This window comes from Pelodiscus sinensis, chromosome 28 (genome assembly GCF_049634645.1).
Source record: "Pelodiscus sinensis isolate JC-2024 chromosome 28, ASM4963464v1, whole genome shotgun sequence".
In the NCBI taxonomy this organism is placed as follows: Eukaryota; Metazoa; Chordata; order Testudines; family Trionychidae; genus Pelodiscus; species Pelodiscus sinensis.
In genome coordinates, this window is record NC_134738.1 from 3,316,547 (window position 1) to 3,332,597 (window position 16,051).

General features: G+C 47.4%; 1 protein-coding gene across 1 annotated transcript in view; it reads left to right on the plus strand.

Annotated features, from left to right (window-relative positions):
- The window catches only part of SLC4A5 (solute carrier family 4 member 5), a 128,699-nt gene that overhangs the window by 10,943 nt on the left and 101,705 nt on the right, over positions 1 to 16,051 (plus strand). The window contains exon 3 of the mRNA XM_075911067.1: positions 12,380 to 12,509. Within this exon, the coding sequence (XP_075767182.1) occupies positions 12,380 to 12,509 (130 nt within the window). The remainder of the gene's footprint in view (positions 1 to 12,379; positions 12,510 to 16,051) is intronic.

Below are 16,051 nucleotides of genomic sequence, written 5' to 3' on the forward strand. Positions count from 1 at the left end.
TGCATGAGTGTCACTCTTGCTTGGGGGATTGTTTTCCTTTACACAGTATGGAGGTGGGGTATTTATTTGGATAAGTGTGCCATGTAGACTTAGAATATTCATATTATATGCAAGAAGGGAACCGCTAACAAGGGGAAAAGAAATATCGGAAAGAGGATACTCATGTCAACTGAGTATCAGTGGTGTGAGAGTTGTAAGATCTACAATACAGGTTGAACCTCCCTAATCCAGCACTCTCTGGTCCAGCAACATCCATGATCCAGCATGTTGTTTGTTAGCCAAGTGTCCATTTATCATGGGTGTGGCCAAGTTTCCCACGGTCCCACGAAGTTTGTTTACAGCCACCAGTCCTGGCTGTCACTGTTCTGTGCTGTGATTTAGCTCTAATTTACCCCAAATGTCTTCTAAGAGCCCAGTAAGCAGGGGAAGTGATGGCAATGCTGCTAGACAATATTGACCTCCTGTGGGTTGGCAAATTCTCTGCTTCAGCACCAGTCAAGTCCTGAGGGTGCCAGACTAGAGAGGTTCAACTTGTGTATACATTGTCTGAAGGCTTGTCCTCATTAGAAAGACACTGGTATAGCTTAAATATCTTTTCAAGCCAATACAAACTAGTGTGGAAGACTGTGTGGACATTGACTTTGGCATAGGAAAGGCTTATTTTGGTTTCACTCAGGTCAGCCTGGAGCAGGTTAAACTAAACTGAAAAAGGCCTCTCTTAATAAGAGTGTCTGCAGAGCCTTTTACACTTGTGCCATCCTACAGGGTCGCTTCACACCTCACGTTATGCTAGTGCCACACTCATGTGGATGAGTCCTGAGGGAGTTTTTCTGAAATTGCCATTCTCTACCTTTCATTCATTCTGTTTTCATAAATAATTGCCATGGGCCAGAACCACACTCAGGGCACGTCTGTACTGACCAGAAGATCCACGCTCCTGAGGTCTAATATAGATCTGTAAGTCTAACACTAAGGGCAGCTCCCGCCGGCATCTAGTACTCCTCCTTTCGTGAGGACTAAAGGAAGCTGACTGGAATGTTTGCTCCCATTGGCCTTCTACAGTATCGACTCCACCAAGGCTTGACTTAAGCTAAGCCGACTCCAGCTACACACTTTACGTGGAGTTATATACCTTACGCCAACCTTCCTGGTCTAGTGTAGACCAGGCCTACGTGTAAATTGGCATAGCTCCTTTGGCCTCACTGAACCTGGGTCAGTAGCATCCATGGAGTGACACTGATTCACACTAGCCAAGAATCTGGTTTTCTGTCTGATTTCTGCCAAGGCATCATATCCCAGAATGGGGAGACATTACACCAGGGGTAAAATTCTCAAAACTCCATATTCATCTGAAGAAGTGGGTTGTGCCCACGAAAGCTCACAACACCATCTACATTTGGTGCTAGTCTCTAAGGTGCTGCAGGACCATTTGTCGTTGTTTAAGTTTTTTCTGTTACAGACTAACCCGGCTACTCCTCTGAAACTTTTAATCAATGGGAGTTAGAAGCCTAAATCACTAAGGATAGAAATGTAGCCGTGTTAGTCTGCTGTAGCTGAAATAAAAAACAGGACTATGTAGCACTTTAAAGACTAACAAGATGGTTTAATAGGTGATGAGCTTTTTTAAATTGTATCCTTTGGTATATACTGTTGTGACAATTTTCTTCCACTATTTGATCTGAGGAAGTGGGCCAGTCTAGACCCTTTTTTCCGGCTTTTCCCCAAGCCGGAAGAAAAGCGGCGGACATGTTTATTTAAATCCGCGGGGGATATTTAATTCCCCCGCGGATTTCCCTATTCTGACTTACCTGCTTTGCATCCCTTTTCCGGAATTTGGGGCCAGTGTAGACGTAGCCTAAGGGTATGTCTACACAGTAAAGTTATTTTGAAATAATGCTGCAGTATAGACATACCCTTAGAGAATCTGGACCATAGTGGCTTAGTCCGTTTGAAAGAGGACTTAGGGCCTAAGGGTGTGTCTATATTGCATTCACAGGGTGTGATGGCAGGCCATGCACTGATCCAGGACCCAAGCTAGGTAGATTGGAACGGGCTTGTGTATGTCAGCTCAGTCCGCAGTCCCAACCTGCAATTGTGACATCACCGCCACCACCAATAACTGGTGGTTTTCAAAAAAGCACCAACCTGGCTGATTTTGGCATGACCACACCTTGAGTAGTATGGTCATTCCTGTGCATGTCCTGGCTCGGATGTGAACGGGAGGGAGTTCTGAAAGAAGGGAGATGAAGAATCAGGAGAGAGCCTGGTTTAGGAGGAAAGACTAAAAGAAGTGGAATTGCTTAGTGTGGCCATGGGTCACTCTAAACCAGCGCCGGTCTGAGGACCAGCGGCGGGCCGTGAACTCCTGCCTGCCGGACTGCACACTGCTAGGCCACATCCCCAGTCAGTAATGAGCCCCGCCCGCCAGTGTTCCCCACGCAGCCTCAGGGTGAGTGGCCTGGCAGGTTTGCTGGAACAGGGGCCACAATGAGACTTCTCCTTCTGGTTCCAGCAGCTGGCGAGGCAGCTGCAGTGCTCAGCCAGGGCCAAGTGCTGTGTGGAAGCTGCCGCGGTGCTCAGCTGGGGCCCAGCTGCCACGGCACTCGGGTGGGGGCTGGGAGGCAGCGGCAGGACTAGGTGAGAGGGGTGGGGCAGGCACAGGGGCTCTGGGAGTGGGGCTAGTTCTGGGGGGCTGACACTGAGGGGCACTGTGACATCCAGCATGGGGAGCTGGCACTCTGGGGGTGGGGCTAGTAGTGAGGGGGCTAGCGGGGCAGGGCTGGTACTGAGGACTGGGGGCTGGCATGGGGAACGGGGGGATGGGGTGCAGTAGGGTTCTGGAAACAGGAGGCTGTCACTGAGGTGTTTGGGGCAGAGGGGCTGGCACTAGGAAAGTCTGAGGGTGAGAGGCTGGCACTGAGGGTTGGGTGCAGGGGACTCTAGGGTCAGTGGCTTGTGCTGGGCGCTAGTGGAGGGGTGAGGGGTTTAGGGGTTGGGGCTGGCACTGGGGATTCTGGGAGCCGAGGCTTTTTAAACCACGGACCGGCAAACCCATTCACAACGTTTGGCAGACTGGTAACATTTTATTTGAATATTCATTTGCATAATGAATGTGAAAATATGCAAATAAAATGTTACCAGTCCGCCAAAAGTTTGTGAATGGCTTTGCTGGTCCCTTGGATTAAAAAGGTTGGGAACCCCTGCTCTAAACCACCTGGAACGACCTGCAGGCTGTAAGCACCCAGGAATGGGGAGGGATCAACTAAAGCGGTAAATCAATGAAGAGAGCGGTTCGGCTGAAGACCAGAGTGAGGTTACTGGTGTGTGGAATAGTCTCCCATGGGAAGGGGTGGGAATTTATACATGAGAATGGACACCACGCTAGTGAACATGCTCCTGGCAGCAATGCCGCAAGGGCAGGAAAGAGGCTGGCTATTCAAAGAGGTGTTGCTGCCACTTAGGAATGTACCTCAAGTGTGTTTTCTTCACTCATTCATTCTTCCCCATCCCAGTGGGTCTGGAACTTCAATACTAAGCCCCATCATTGAGCATTTTGATCCCGCCTTTCTATAACGCGAAGGGCCGAATGTTGCCACACCTCTTTCCCATGTGTTGATTGCTAGAAAGGGGGAAAATGTTTTTGATTTTTAAAATTCCTATATTAGACCTGCCCTGACCACTGTGAGCCACCAATCCGAATCTAGTACGATGCGCAGGAATTAAGCAGCCTGGGAATTTTCCCCACCACTAATGTAGTGGTTCTGCCTAAGTTACAAAGTCTGAGGGGAAGCCGTGTTCATCTGTAACTTTAAAAACCATGAGTAATTCTGTGGTACCTTAAAAACTAACAATAGAGAGAGTATTGTGAGCTTTCATGGGCAAAGCCCACTTCTTCAGATGAGCTGGAGTGGAAAAAACAGAAATTCAGAATTTATAACAAAAAAAGAAGGGAGAGGGGAAAAAAAAGTACCTGTCAATTGTAGTGCTGGTGCTAATGAGTATGATTTGAGTACCAGCACTACAACTGACAGGTACTTTTTTTTTTCTCTCCCTTCTTTTTCTGTTATAAATTCTGGGTTTCCCTTTTTTTCCACTCCAGCTCATCTGAAGAAGTGAGTTTTGCCCACAAAAGCTCGTGATACTCCATATATTTTTTGTACCTTGTTTCTTATGTGCCCTTTGGTGTAACCACTCAGGGGAGAGAAAGGACACGTCTCCATCAATTTGGGCTCTTCTGTTGATGCCCCCTCTCAACATAGCTTCCAAACTCCTGTATCTTTGCTCCTGCTGTCTCCCCCACCCCCAAGTTGTTGCACCTCTGGACGGGCCGTGCGATAAAGTACACGTACAATTACCGCCTTGAAGTTGGCCCAAGGATCTCTCCCTTGGGAATTCCGTAAGTGGTATTACCTTTGAACGAAGGTATTCCTCCGCCGCAGGCATTTTTCAGCTGTTTGGAAGCGGACCCAAATAGCACGAGTGAATGGCATTCCAACACACCAGGCACGTGGCCCGCTCTTCTGCCAGATTCCTAGCGAGAGTCTTGGGACCTGCAGGGACTGGTGCGTTCTGCTCTGTATAAAGCAGGCCGTTAAGTGAACAGATTGTTAGGAATCTTAAGAACAGGGAAAGCCTCCAGACCCGATAAGATTGCTGTTATTTGGAAGACCCCGTCTCCCTGCTTTTTCTTCTGTCTCCTGCAAATCCCCCCAATATCAATAAAGATTACCCTCAGGTGGACTGAGACTCAGTGTTGGGGGAGGGCTGCTGCTAGAAGGGCCTCTTACCTCCCTTAGCATCTTTGCCTTCCAGACAAGGATACCCAGGAGACACGGCTGTGTCCCGCTTACATAGGTAGCTAGATGAATGACTCATTTCTTGGCTGCCTTGTCTAGAGCTACTCAGTTCATCACAGAGTTGAAAGTCAGAAGGAACCACCAGGTCTAGGTTGACCTGTCTATCAGACACCAGCAAGCAACTGGCTCGCACGCACTAAACCCAACAACCGAAATGCTGGCAGCATTGACAGTTCAAGAGAGTCTTCCAGTGACAGGTAGGCCCTATCAGTGGTCCACATCAAGGAGATAGAACTGGGGACCTCCAGAGCTTCACAGATTTCACCAATTCCAAAGCCAGAAAGGACCATTATGGTCATCTTTTCTGACCTTCCCCCAGAATGATTTCTAGAGCAGATCTTTTACTCCATGTCCAATCTCAATTTAAAAATGGCCAGTGATGGAGATTTCACCATGACCCTTGTTAAATTGTACCAGTGCTAGAGGGTACGTCTAGACTACAGGGTTTTGTTGACAGAAGTTTTGTCGACAGTATCTGTCGACAAAACTTCTGTCGACATAGAGCGTCTAGACACATTGAGTTCTGTCGACAAAGCAAGCTGCTTTGTCGACAAAACCCTGTAGTCTAGACACAACCCTACAGGCAATAACACCTTCTGTCAACAGAACTCTGTCGACAGAAGGTGTTATGCCTCGTAAAATGAGGTTTACCAGCGTCGACAAAACTGCTGAGTTCTGTCGACGTTATGTCGACAGAACTCAGTGGTAGTGTAGACGCTGGTATAGTTTTGTCGACAAAAGTCCACTTTTGTCGACAAAACTCAGTAGTCTAGACACACCCTAAAAAGGCATGCCTTCTGTCCAGTCAGTATTTGTCTAGCTTCAACTTCTGGCCATTGGATTGTGATACCTTTCTTGGCTAGATTGAAGAGCTCATTACTAAAGATTTGTTCCCGATGTAGGTACTTACTGACTATAATCAAGTCGCCCAGTAGCCTTCTTTTGGTTATGCTATAAAGATTCATCTCCTTGCATCTATCACTGTAAGTCAGGGCTACTTAACTTTGGAAGCTCCGGGTGCCACAATGATACTCACAGCACATGCCGAGGGCCGCAACTTAAATGTGGTTTCATATACATGCAAATATATATGCAAATATATATGCAAATAGCTTCTTTGGCTACATCTACACTGCAGAGGTTTTGTGCAAAAACAGCAGGTTTTGCGCAAAAACTCATGGAGCATCCACATTACAAACGCATTTTTGCGCAAGAACATTTACAGTCCATCATAAGAGAGGGCTTTTTGCGCAAGAGTTATTCCTCTTTCTACGAAGAATTAGCCTTTTTGTGCAAGAGCTCTTGCTCAAAAAAGTGTGTATGTATGGCAAACAGGGGTTTCTTGTGCAAAAAGAGCATACCGGGAAAAGCACAGGTGCTCTGATGGCCATTCTGTTTATGGCCATCAGAGCTTTCTTGCGCAAGAGCGTCCATGCAGTGTGGACACTCTCTCGCGCAAGAACTTTTTATGGAAGATCTCTTCCACAAAAAGGTTCTTGCACAAGAAGCCTGCAGTATAAATGTAGCCTTTCACACAGATGCGCATGAATACAAAGATTAAGGCAAGACTACACAACATGCAGGCCCCATTTAAGTCAGTTCTGCTGATATTAATAAAATATTTACCCAATTTCCACCCATATGACAGCACTTTTAATGAGCAATGACAGGCCAGGAATTTAATTACTAAAACACATATCAGGAGAAGACCATTATATTGATTTGCCGTTGTGGAGCGTGTTTCCAGTGGAGGCCGTGGGCTGCGTGTTGAGCCCCACGAAAACCCAAATCACATTGTGAGCTGCAAACAAATGGGCCACAGGCCACATGCAGCCCACAGGCCACGTGTTGAGTAGCCCTGCTGTAAGGCTTGTCTTCTAATCCTCTAATAATTCGTGTGGCTCTTTCCTCTCCAGTTTATCAACATTCTTCTTGAATTGTGGGCACAGATCTGGGTACAGTATTCCACCAGCAGACACACCAGTGCCAGATCCAGAAGGGAAACCCACCTCTCTGCTCCTACTCGAGATTCTCTTGTTTAGGCATCCAAGGATTGCAGGAGTTCCTCTTCAGATTGGGGCAGAGAGGAGTCTATGACACATGCTGACCAATGGGTTACAACTGCACATTTAGAAGCCAGTGTGGGTCTTGGTTACATTGCACATGAGGCCTTGAACTTGCTTATGTGCTGTGTTTCAGGGCCCTTTCTAGTCACATATTCCCTGTGACATTCCATGAGCACACAGGGTTTCTCTGGTTATCCCCATTTTAGTTCTCCTTCCGTAAGCTTTAGCAGCTGGTACTAGTTTAGAATCATTCACCTGGGAGAATTACCCCAGTCATATTTACCAATCAGCCTTCCTAACACTGAAGTTGTTAATGGGTCCCCTGAAGGCCTCCTCTTTCCCCAAGACCCCTCCATTCATGTAACAGTCCACTATGCTGTAATAGGGATGGAAACAACAGGGGTCATAGAAACGTAATTGGGCGCCCTAGAAATTGCTCTGAAAGGCCTGTAGAATTTCATGATGAACGTGACCCTTTGTGTGGGTTTTCTAAACCATCTGATAGAATTCGACAGCTGTAATTACCTCTCCAGTTCAGTACAATGCTTCAGGTAATCTACAGAAAGCTTCTCATGTTCCACCACATTACACAGCATGGCCCCAGAACTCCGGAAGCACGACCACTCTATTCTTCTTCCTGACTTTTTCATAGCTCAGAGCAGGGGTAGGGAACCCTCAACTTGCCTGGATCTGGCCCCTCAGGCTCAGGGCTCCCCCCATAGCACTGAAGAGTCTGCCCTGGTGCTCCAGCGCTGCAGCCCCCTGTGGGGTTGGAGCTCCAGTGCTGGCTCCCCATTGTGGGGGAGCCCCAAGCCTCGTTGGGCAGAGTCAGGCAAGCTGGGGCCGGGTCCAACCACAGGCTCTGCCTGGCGGGGAGTGAGGCGGGGGGAAGTGGCTCTGTGGACTTCTGCTTCCCCCCCACTTCCCGCAGCTGAGGAAATGTCAGCACAGCAAAGCACTGCCTAGAGGCTTTTCCCCCGCCTCTCTGATTGGCTATAATCATGGCCAATAGGAGCAGCAGGGGGCAGTGCCTGGGAGCACAGAGCCACGTGTGTCCCTGGGGTGCTATGTCAGGTAAGCGCCCCCCACTGCCCAGATCCCGCACCCTCACTCCACTCCTGCACCCTCCCTCCCTCCCAGATCCCACACCCCAAACCCACTTCCCCTTCTAAACACTGAACCCCTCATTTTTGGCCCACCCCAGAGCCCAGAGGGTCCCCAGAATCTACTAGCCTGGGCCCCCCCAGGCTCTGGTGTGCGAGGGGAAAGTGGGGCGTGTCTTTCGGCTTCCCCGTCGGGGGTCACATCAGTGAGGGTTTTTTTTTTTATTTCTCACTTTTCTGCAGCCCCTGACTGATTTTTTCATGGGAGTCAGTGGCTCCCAACCCAAAAAAGGTTCTCCGCTCCAGACTTAGAGACTGAGAACAGGTCCCATGAGGGTTGCCTATGCAAGCACTCCTCAGACAGCTGCTCCTGGAACTGTGAATGTCGGCTCCTAGGGCCTTTTCTGCATGGCAATTTTATTACCACCACCTACGATGATTATTGCACCAGTTCCCTACACCAGTATCAATGGTGGGGAAGCCTAGTGTAAACCAGTGTCTAGATCTGCTCTGAGCAGTGAGAAAAAAACATCTTGTCAACATCCGTGCTCCGATTGTTGCAACCACCAGTGGAATTTAGCTAACGTTAGCGTAGTAGGAGACATCCTAATCACAATGCAGAGCTTTTATCTAGCAGTGTTCATCAGTGGATCTCAAAGCTCTTCGCAGAGAACAGCAGCCTCATTATCTCTCTGACTCAAGTGGGGAAACTGAGGCACAAAGCACTGCTATGTTGTTATTGATCATGGACCCAGCGGTGTTCATTTACCCAGTGGGGATGGGTAAACCCCTGCCCCTTCAGGACTTTCCTGGGCTGTGTTGTGTGGGAAATCAAGCTGTGTTATAATAATGGATTGTCATTTGTCTTAAATGCTAAGAATTGCTAGCTGCAGAGGTGAGATGCTACGAGAACAGAGGAGATGGTAGCTGCTAGCCCAGTAGCCAGATCATTAGGCCATGTTTCTCCTACCCTGGCGACAGTAGCCGTTCTGAACCCACTGCTGGTGTGTGGGAGATTAGCAGAGAGCTGGCTGTTGCATGCTGCCAAGAGACCTAAAAGCATGTGAACACGGAGATTTCAGAGAAAATCCATCCAGCTTGCTCAGTGATGAAGCAAGCAGGACAAGTCGCTCTCTTCCCCTTCCTGCCCCCCTCACACAGCCACAGGGAATGCATTAGAGCCACTCAGGCGGAACAATTCAAAGGGAATGAACTGGCTCTAGCGGTAATTAAAAATGTTCTGTGCTGCTGAGAACTGTGTCCGCACGCCCCAGCCAGAGGCCTAAGCTTACTCTGACGCAGCCGCTCAGTCGCGGTGCTTGTCTCGGCGTTTCTTTCCTCCCCGCCACGCTTCACGGGGAAACAAAGTTAATTTGTTGTGACTGAAGCCTTGGGCTTGGCTCCCGAGGCTTGAGCCGTAAGGGAAGCAAGAAAGGGAGGCGCTGAGACGGAAGGAGAGCAAGAGTGCAACCTTCCTAAGAAAATTTCTCTCTCGACAGCAGAGTTTCGCTTTCTTTCTGAGACCGAGAGAACGAAAATGCTGAGAAGGAAAATGAAAACCCAAGAATAGAGGAAGAGAGGAGAGTCCTGAAACTGGTTTAAATCTGAGGGCTGAAAGATAGGGGAATGGATAATCCCACATGGCAGAAACAAGAATTTGTACAGGGCTCCCTCCGGCAAAACTCCGAATGGCATCAATGGAAGTCTTGTCTGTGCAACGGCCTCATGTTTCGGCTCAGTGTCTGGGGGTGGGGGGAAACAAAGCATAGAAAACAGGGCGACAAAATTCTCCCTGTGGTAGAGACCTGCCTTTCTCGTTTCTTACAGGGCTGAGAAAAGGTGCTGGGTTGAGAGCTGTGGACGCGTATGTCCTGTTTAACTGCAAAGCTGGCCCAGCACAGAGTAGGCTGTGGCTTTCTTGTGCCTCATCTTGGGGGTGGGAGAGTTCAGTCTCCATCACCCGGTCGAGTTTTGACTTCTCCACCCAAGCCACTAAGGTGACAGGATGGCATTTTTTATGATATGGACTGGGACTGGACTGCACCCAACTCATAGAATCAAAGAATCCCAGGGCTGAAAGAGACCTCAGGAGTCAAGTCCAACCCCCTGCCTAAAGCAGGACCAACCCCAACTCAATCATCCCAGCCAGGGCTTTGTCAAGTTGGGACTTAAAAACTTCCAGGAATGGAGATTCCACCTTTACCCTAGCAAACCCATCCCAGTGCTTCCCCACCCTCCTAGCTAAATATGTTTTCCTAATATCCAACCTAGACCTCCCCCACTGAAACTTGAGACCATTGCTCCTTGTTCTGCCATCCGCCACCACTGGGAACAGCCTCTCTCCAGCCTCTTTCGAACCCACCGGCAGGGAGCTGCAGGCTGTTATCAAATCCCCCCTCACTATTCTCTTCTGCTGACTAAATAAGCCCAAACCCCTCAGCCTCTCCTCATAAGTCATGTGCCCCCCTTCCTAAACATTTTCACTGCCCTCCACTGAACTCTCTCCAATTTGTTCATATCCTTTCCGTAGTGGCGGGGGAGGAGGGCAAAACTGGATGCAACACTCCAGATGTGGCCTCACCAGTGCTGAACAGAGGGGAATTTATGTCACGTAGACCAGCAGGCAGCAGTGATGGAAATGGGGAGTATCTGGCAGTCGGGGCTGGATTCTAGCTGGTGACTTGGAGGGCCAAAGTCCCCTGAGCCAGCCATTGCTGCAAAGCCAGAATTTCTCCCTGACATTTGGGAACCCTTTCTCATCCTTCCTGCCTCAGAAACCTGCCTGCCCCCTCTAGCCGACAGGAAACACAAACAGCATCAGCGGGTATGTACAGCGTTGTATCCCGTTTCTCCCCCAGCAGGTCCAACGAGCTGACTCACACGGGCCGGGGTTTCACCCTCTGACTGTAGCTGGTGGCTGCACCACTGGTTAGCACCATCAAGCATGCTCCCTCTGTTCATTATTTTTGCCAGTTGTTCTATATTTCAAACCTTCTTTGTGTGAGGAAGCTTGGCCTCCCGTGCTCCTCAATGGGCCTCTTGTTTCTGAATGAGTTGTCCCCTCAAACGGCTTATTGTCCTCTAAATGTCCTTTTCATGTCAGGAGCTAAGCTATGCCTGTCCCCTCCTCCACCGCTACCCTCCTTTCTGTTGCTCCAACCTTTGTGGGCCGGGCTGACTCATCTTGCTTCTCTGGAAATGCTGAATCACCTTTGTTTGCCATCAGAAATACCCCCTTAGCCTTCCCAGTGTCTTTCCTAGAAAACCTACGGCCAGGCTGGTGCTGCTTGGGCTTCACAAGTGAACCACTCCAGTTGGGCTTTTGGCCAATAAGAAGGCTGCTGCAGTCGCTACTGCCCAATATTCCCAGCGAGGTCTCCCAGGTCAAATTTTCAGCAGGCACAAAACGGAAATGAAATCCAAGAACATTTCCCCAACCGATGGCCAGGTTTGATTAAATCACTGATCTGAATCGCCACCCAAAACTCAAACCACAAAACGTTTTGGAGAAACCAATTCCATTGTCTTGCTTTGTTTCTTGGACTGAGTTTGAAATCCCCAAATGATCACAACCAAACACTCTGGCTGTGTCTAGACTGGCAAGTTTTTCCGCAAAATCAAATGATTTTGCGGAAAAACTTACCAGCTGTCTACACTGGCCGCTTGAATTTCCGGAAAAGCACTGATGATCTCCTGTAAAATCATCAGTGCTTTTCCGGAAATACTATGCTGCTCCTGTTCGGGCAAAAGTCTTTTTCCGAAAGACTTTTGCGCGAAAGGGCCAGTGTAGACAGCATAGTATTGTTTTCCGCAAAAAAGCCCCGATCGCAAAAATGGCGATTGGGGCTTTTTTGTGGAAAACCGCGTCTAGATTGGCCACGGACGCTTTTCTGCAAAAAGGGCTTTTGCGGAAAAGCATCCTGCCAATCTAGACGTGCTTTTCCGAAAATGCTTTAATGGAAAACTTTTCCGTTAAAAGCATTTTCGGAAATTCATGCCAGTGTAGACGTAGCCTCTTTGTATTTCTTGTCTGGATAGATAGTTCTCACTCAATCAGTTCTCTGCCGCTTGTGTTCTCTACCTGTGGCGCATAATGGTTTATTCTCCTGGAGTCTGTAGCGCTTTGGTCTTAATCTGGCGGCTGGACTTGGAGTGCGGGTGTTGGTCTGCGCTCTGTAGGAGGTGAGAAGTACGATCCAGTGGTCTCTTCTGACCTTGAGCTCTGAATCTATGGCTAGAACCAGGATGTGGACCAGAAATCCCATTTCTCACAAGGTTCCTGGCGCGATTCCCAAGCCGGACCCATTCCCAGTTGCCCAGAGTTAAAAGAAACTCTTTTATCTCCTCGCTTTAGTGTCTCCAGCTGCTGAACGCCTTCGCTACATCCTGGGCGAAGACGACGAGCCTGCAAACCCCACCCTGTTCACTGAGATGGACACGCTGCAGCACGACGGGGAAGAAATGGAGTGGAAAGAATCTGCCAGGTAAGGAGGGGACAGATCACAAGCCCTGGTGATTCAGTAGGGCATGATATTGAGGTAGCGCTTCGAGGCCCCAGGTAGGTACCACACCCCATTATGCTAGGTACAAGATGACGTGCTATGGCTTCCTGTCTACGTCATCACTGACACAGAGGAGAGTTAGGAGACACTGCGCTGCTGGAGGTTGTGTGGATGGTTCAGTAGATGGCTTCCCCCTCCCCGAGTTAATAATGAGATGACTGTCCTTCGCCGGGAGATAGAGCATTGCTGTTGCTAGGGTTGCAGTCTTTCTGAGGAGACGCTTTACCAATGTCTTGGTTCCCGCATTACAGACCTCATCCTGGTCCTTTTTTGCAATGGATTGGCTGTGTTACGTCTCATGTACATTAAAAAAGGGACAGACAATAACAGAGAATATCTTACTGCCTCTCTATAAATCCATGCTACGCCCGCATCTTGAATACTGTGTACAAATGTGGTTGCCTTGTCTCAAAAAAGAGATCTTGGCATTGGAAAAAGTTCAAAAAGGGCAACAAAAAAGAGGAGACTAAGAGGGGTTATGAGAGAGGTCTATAAAATCATGACTGGTGTGGAAAAAGCGAATAAGGAAAAGTTATTTACTTATTCCCACTATATAAGAACTAGGGGTCACCAAATGAAATTAAACAAACAAAACAGCAGGTTTAAAACAAACAAAAGGAAGTTTTTCTTCACTCAGTGCACAGTCAACTTGTGGAACTCCTTGCCAGAGGATGCGGTGAAGACTAGGACTTTAATAGGGTTCAAAAAAGAGCTAGATAGATTTATGTCGCTAAGGTCCACCAGTGTCTATTTGCCACAATGGGTAGGAATGGCGTCCCTAGCCTCTGTTTTTCCGAAGCTGGGAATGGGTGACAGGGTAGGATCACTTGGGCCATGTCTACGCTACAGAGAAATTCGAAGCAGCTGCCATCGATCTTCCGGGGTTTGAATTAGCTGGTCTACTGAAGACATGCTAATTCGAAGTGAGAGGGTGCTCCCTTCAATGCCAGTATTCCTGCTTCTAGGAGGAGAAAGGGAAGTCGAAAGGAGAGCATGCTCCCTTTGGCTTTCCTCAGTGTGGATAGTGCAAAATTTGAGTTAGGATGCTTTGACGTAAGTTACGCAATTAACGTAGCTGAAGTTGTGTATCTTAATTCGAATTTATCCCGTAGTGTAGACCAGGCCTGGATGATTCCCTGTTCTGTTCAATCCCTCTGGGGGAACATGGCATTGGCCACTGTCAGAAGACAGGATAGTGGGCTAGATGGACCTTTGATCCGATCCAGTGTGGCTGTTCTTATGTTGGTGTCCTAGCCAAATTCCAACACAGTTCATTATATTCTGCCTCCCCGGGACATAGGACATGGAATTCTTGATTTGCACTGAGTCCCAAAATTTCTCACCATTGTTCCCATTTTTGTCAAGAAGATTGATGGTGACGGGATGCCTAACATAGTAAGTGGTAGTGGAAATGGGGGCACTGTAGAAGTTAAAATAAAAAAAGAACAAGTCTAAAATTACTTAGAAAAGTTAAATGTCTGCAAGTCACCAGGCCCTGATGAAGTTCATCCTAGAACAGTCAAGGAGCTGATAGAGGAGGTGTCTGAGCCTTTAGCTATCATCTTTGAAAAATCATGGAAGTTGGGAGAGATTCCAGAAGACTGGAAAAGGGCAAGTCTAGTGCCCATCTATAAAAAGTGAAATAAGAACAACAGGACCAGTCAGTTTAACTTCTGTGCCAGGGAAGATAATGAGCAGGTAATTAAGGAATTAATCTGCAAACATCTGAAAGATAAGAAGGTGATAGGTAACAGCCAGCATGGATTTGTAAAGAACAAATCATGTCAACCAATCTGATAGCTTTCTTTGATAGGATAATGAGTCTTGTGGATCAGGGAGAAGTGGTAGGCATGGTATAACCTAGACTTCAGTAAAGCATTTGATACGATCTCGCATGACCTTCTTATCAGTAAACTAGGGAAATACAACCTAGATGGGGCTACTGTAAGGTGGGTGCATAACTGGCTGGATAACCATCCTCAGAGAGTAGTTATTAATGGTTCCCAATCATGTTGGAAGGGCGTAACAAGTGCGGTTCCACAGGGGTCTGTTTTGGGGTTGGTTCTGTTCAATATCTTCATTGAGGATAATTGTTGAAACAATAGTAAAGAATAAAATTGTCAGACACATAAAAGAACATAATTTGTTGGGCAAAAGTCAACATGGTTTCTGTAAGGGAAATCATGTCTTACTCATCTATTAGAGTTCTTTGAAGGGATCAACAAACATGTGGACAAGAGGGATCCAGTAGATATAGTGTACTTAGATTTCCAGAAAGCCTTTGACAAGGTCCCTCACCAAAGGCTCTTACATAAATTAAGTTGTCATGGGATAAGAGGGAAGATCCTTTCATGGACTGAGAACTGGTTAAAAGACGGGAAACAAAGGGTAGGAATAAATGGTAAATTTTCAGAATGGAGGGGGTAACTAGCGGTGTTTCCCAAGTATCAGTCCTAGGACCAATCCTATTCAACATATTCATATATGATCTGGAGAAAGGTAAACAGTGAGGTGGCAAAGTCTGCAGACGATACTAAACTGCTCAAGATATTTAAGACCAAAGCAGACTGTGAAGAACTTCAAAAAGATCTCACCAAACTAAGTGACTGGGCAACAAAATGGAAATGAAATTTAATGTGGATAAATGTAAAGTAACGCACATTGGAAAAAATAACCCCAACTATACATATAATATGATGGGGGCTAATTTAGCTACAACTAATCAGGAAAGAGATCCTGGAGTCATCGTGGATAGATCTCTGAAGACATCCACATAGTGTGCAGCAGCAGTCAAAAAAGCAAACAGGATGTTAGGAATCATTAAAAAAGGGATAGAGAATAAGACGGAGAATATCTTATTGCCCTTATATAAATCCATGGTAAGCCCACATATTGAATACTGCGTACAGATGGGCTGCATCTAGATTGGCATGATTTTCCGGAAATGCTTTTAACGGAAAAGTTTTCCGTTAAAAGCATTTTTGGAACAGAGCATCTAGATTGGCACGGACGCTTTTCCGCAAAAGCACTTTTTGCGGAAAAGCGTCTGTGCCAATCTAGACGCTCTTTTGCGCAAAAAAGCCCCGATTGCCATTTTCGCGATCGGGGATTTTTTGCAGAAAACAAATCTGAGCTGTCTACACTGGCCCTTTTGTGCAAAAGCTTTGCGCAAAAGGGACTTTTGCCTGAACGGGAACAGAATAGTATTTCTGCAAGAAGCACTGATTTCTTACAGTAGAAAGTCAGTGCTTTTGCGGAAATTCAAGCGGCCAGTGTAGACAACAGGCAAGTTTTTCCGGAAAAACGGCTGATTTTCTGGAAAAACTGGCCAGTCTAGACACAGCCATGTGGTCTCCTCATCTCAAAAAAGATATACTGCCATTAGAAAAGATTCAGAGAAGGGCAACTAAAATGATTAGGGGTTTGGAACGTGTCCCATATGAAGAGAGATTTAAGAGACTGGG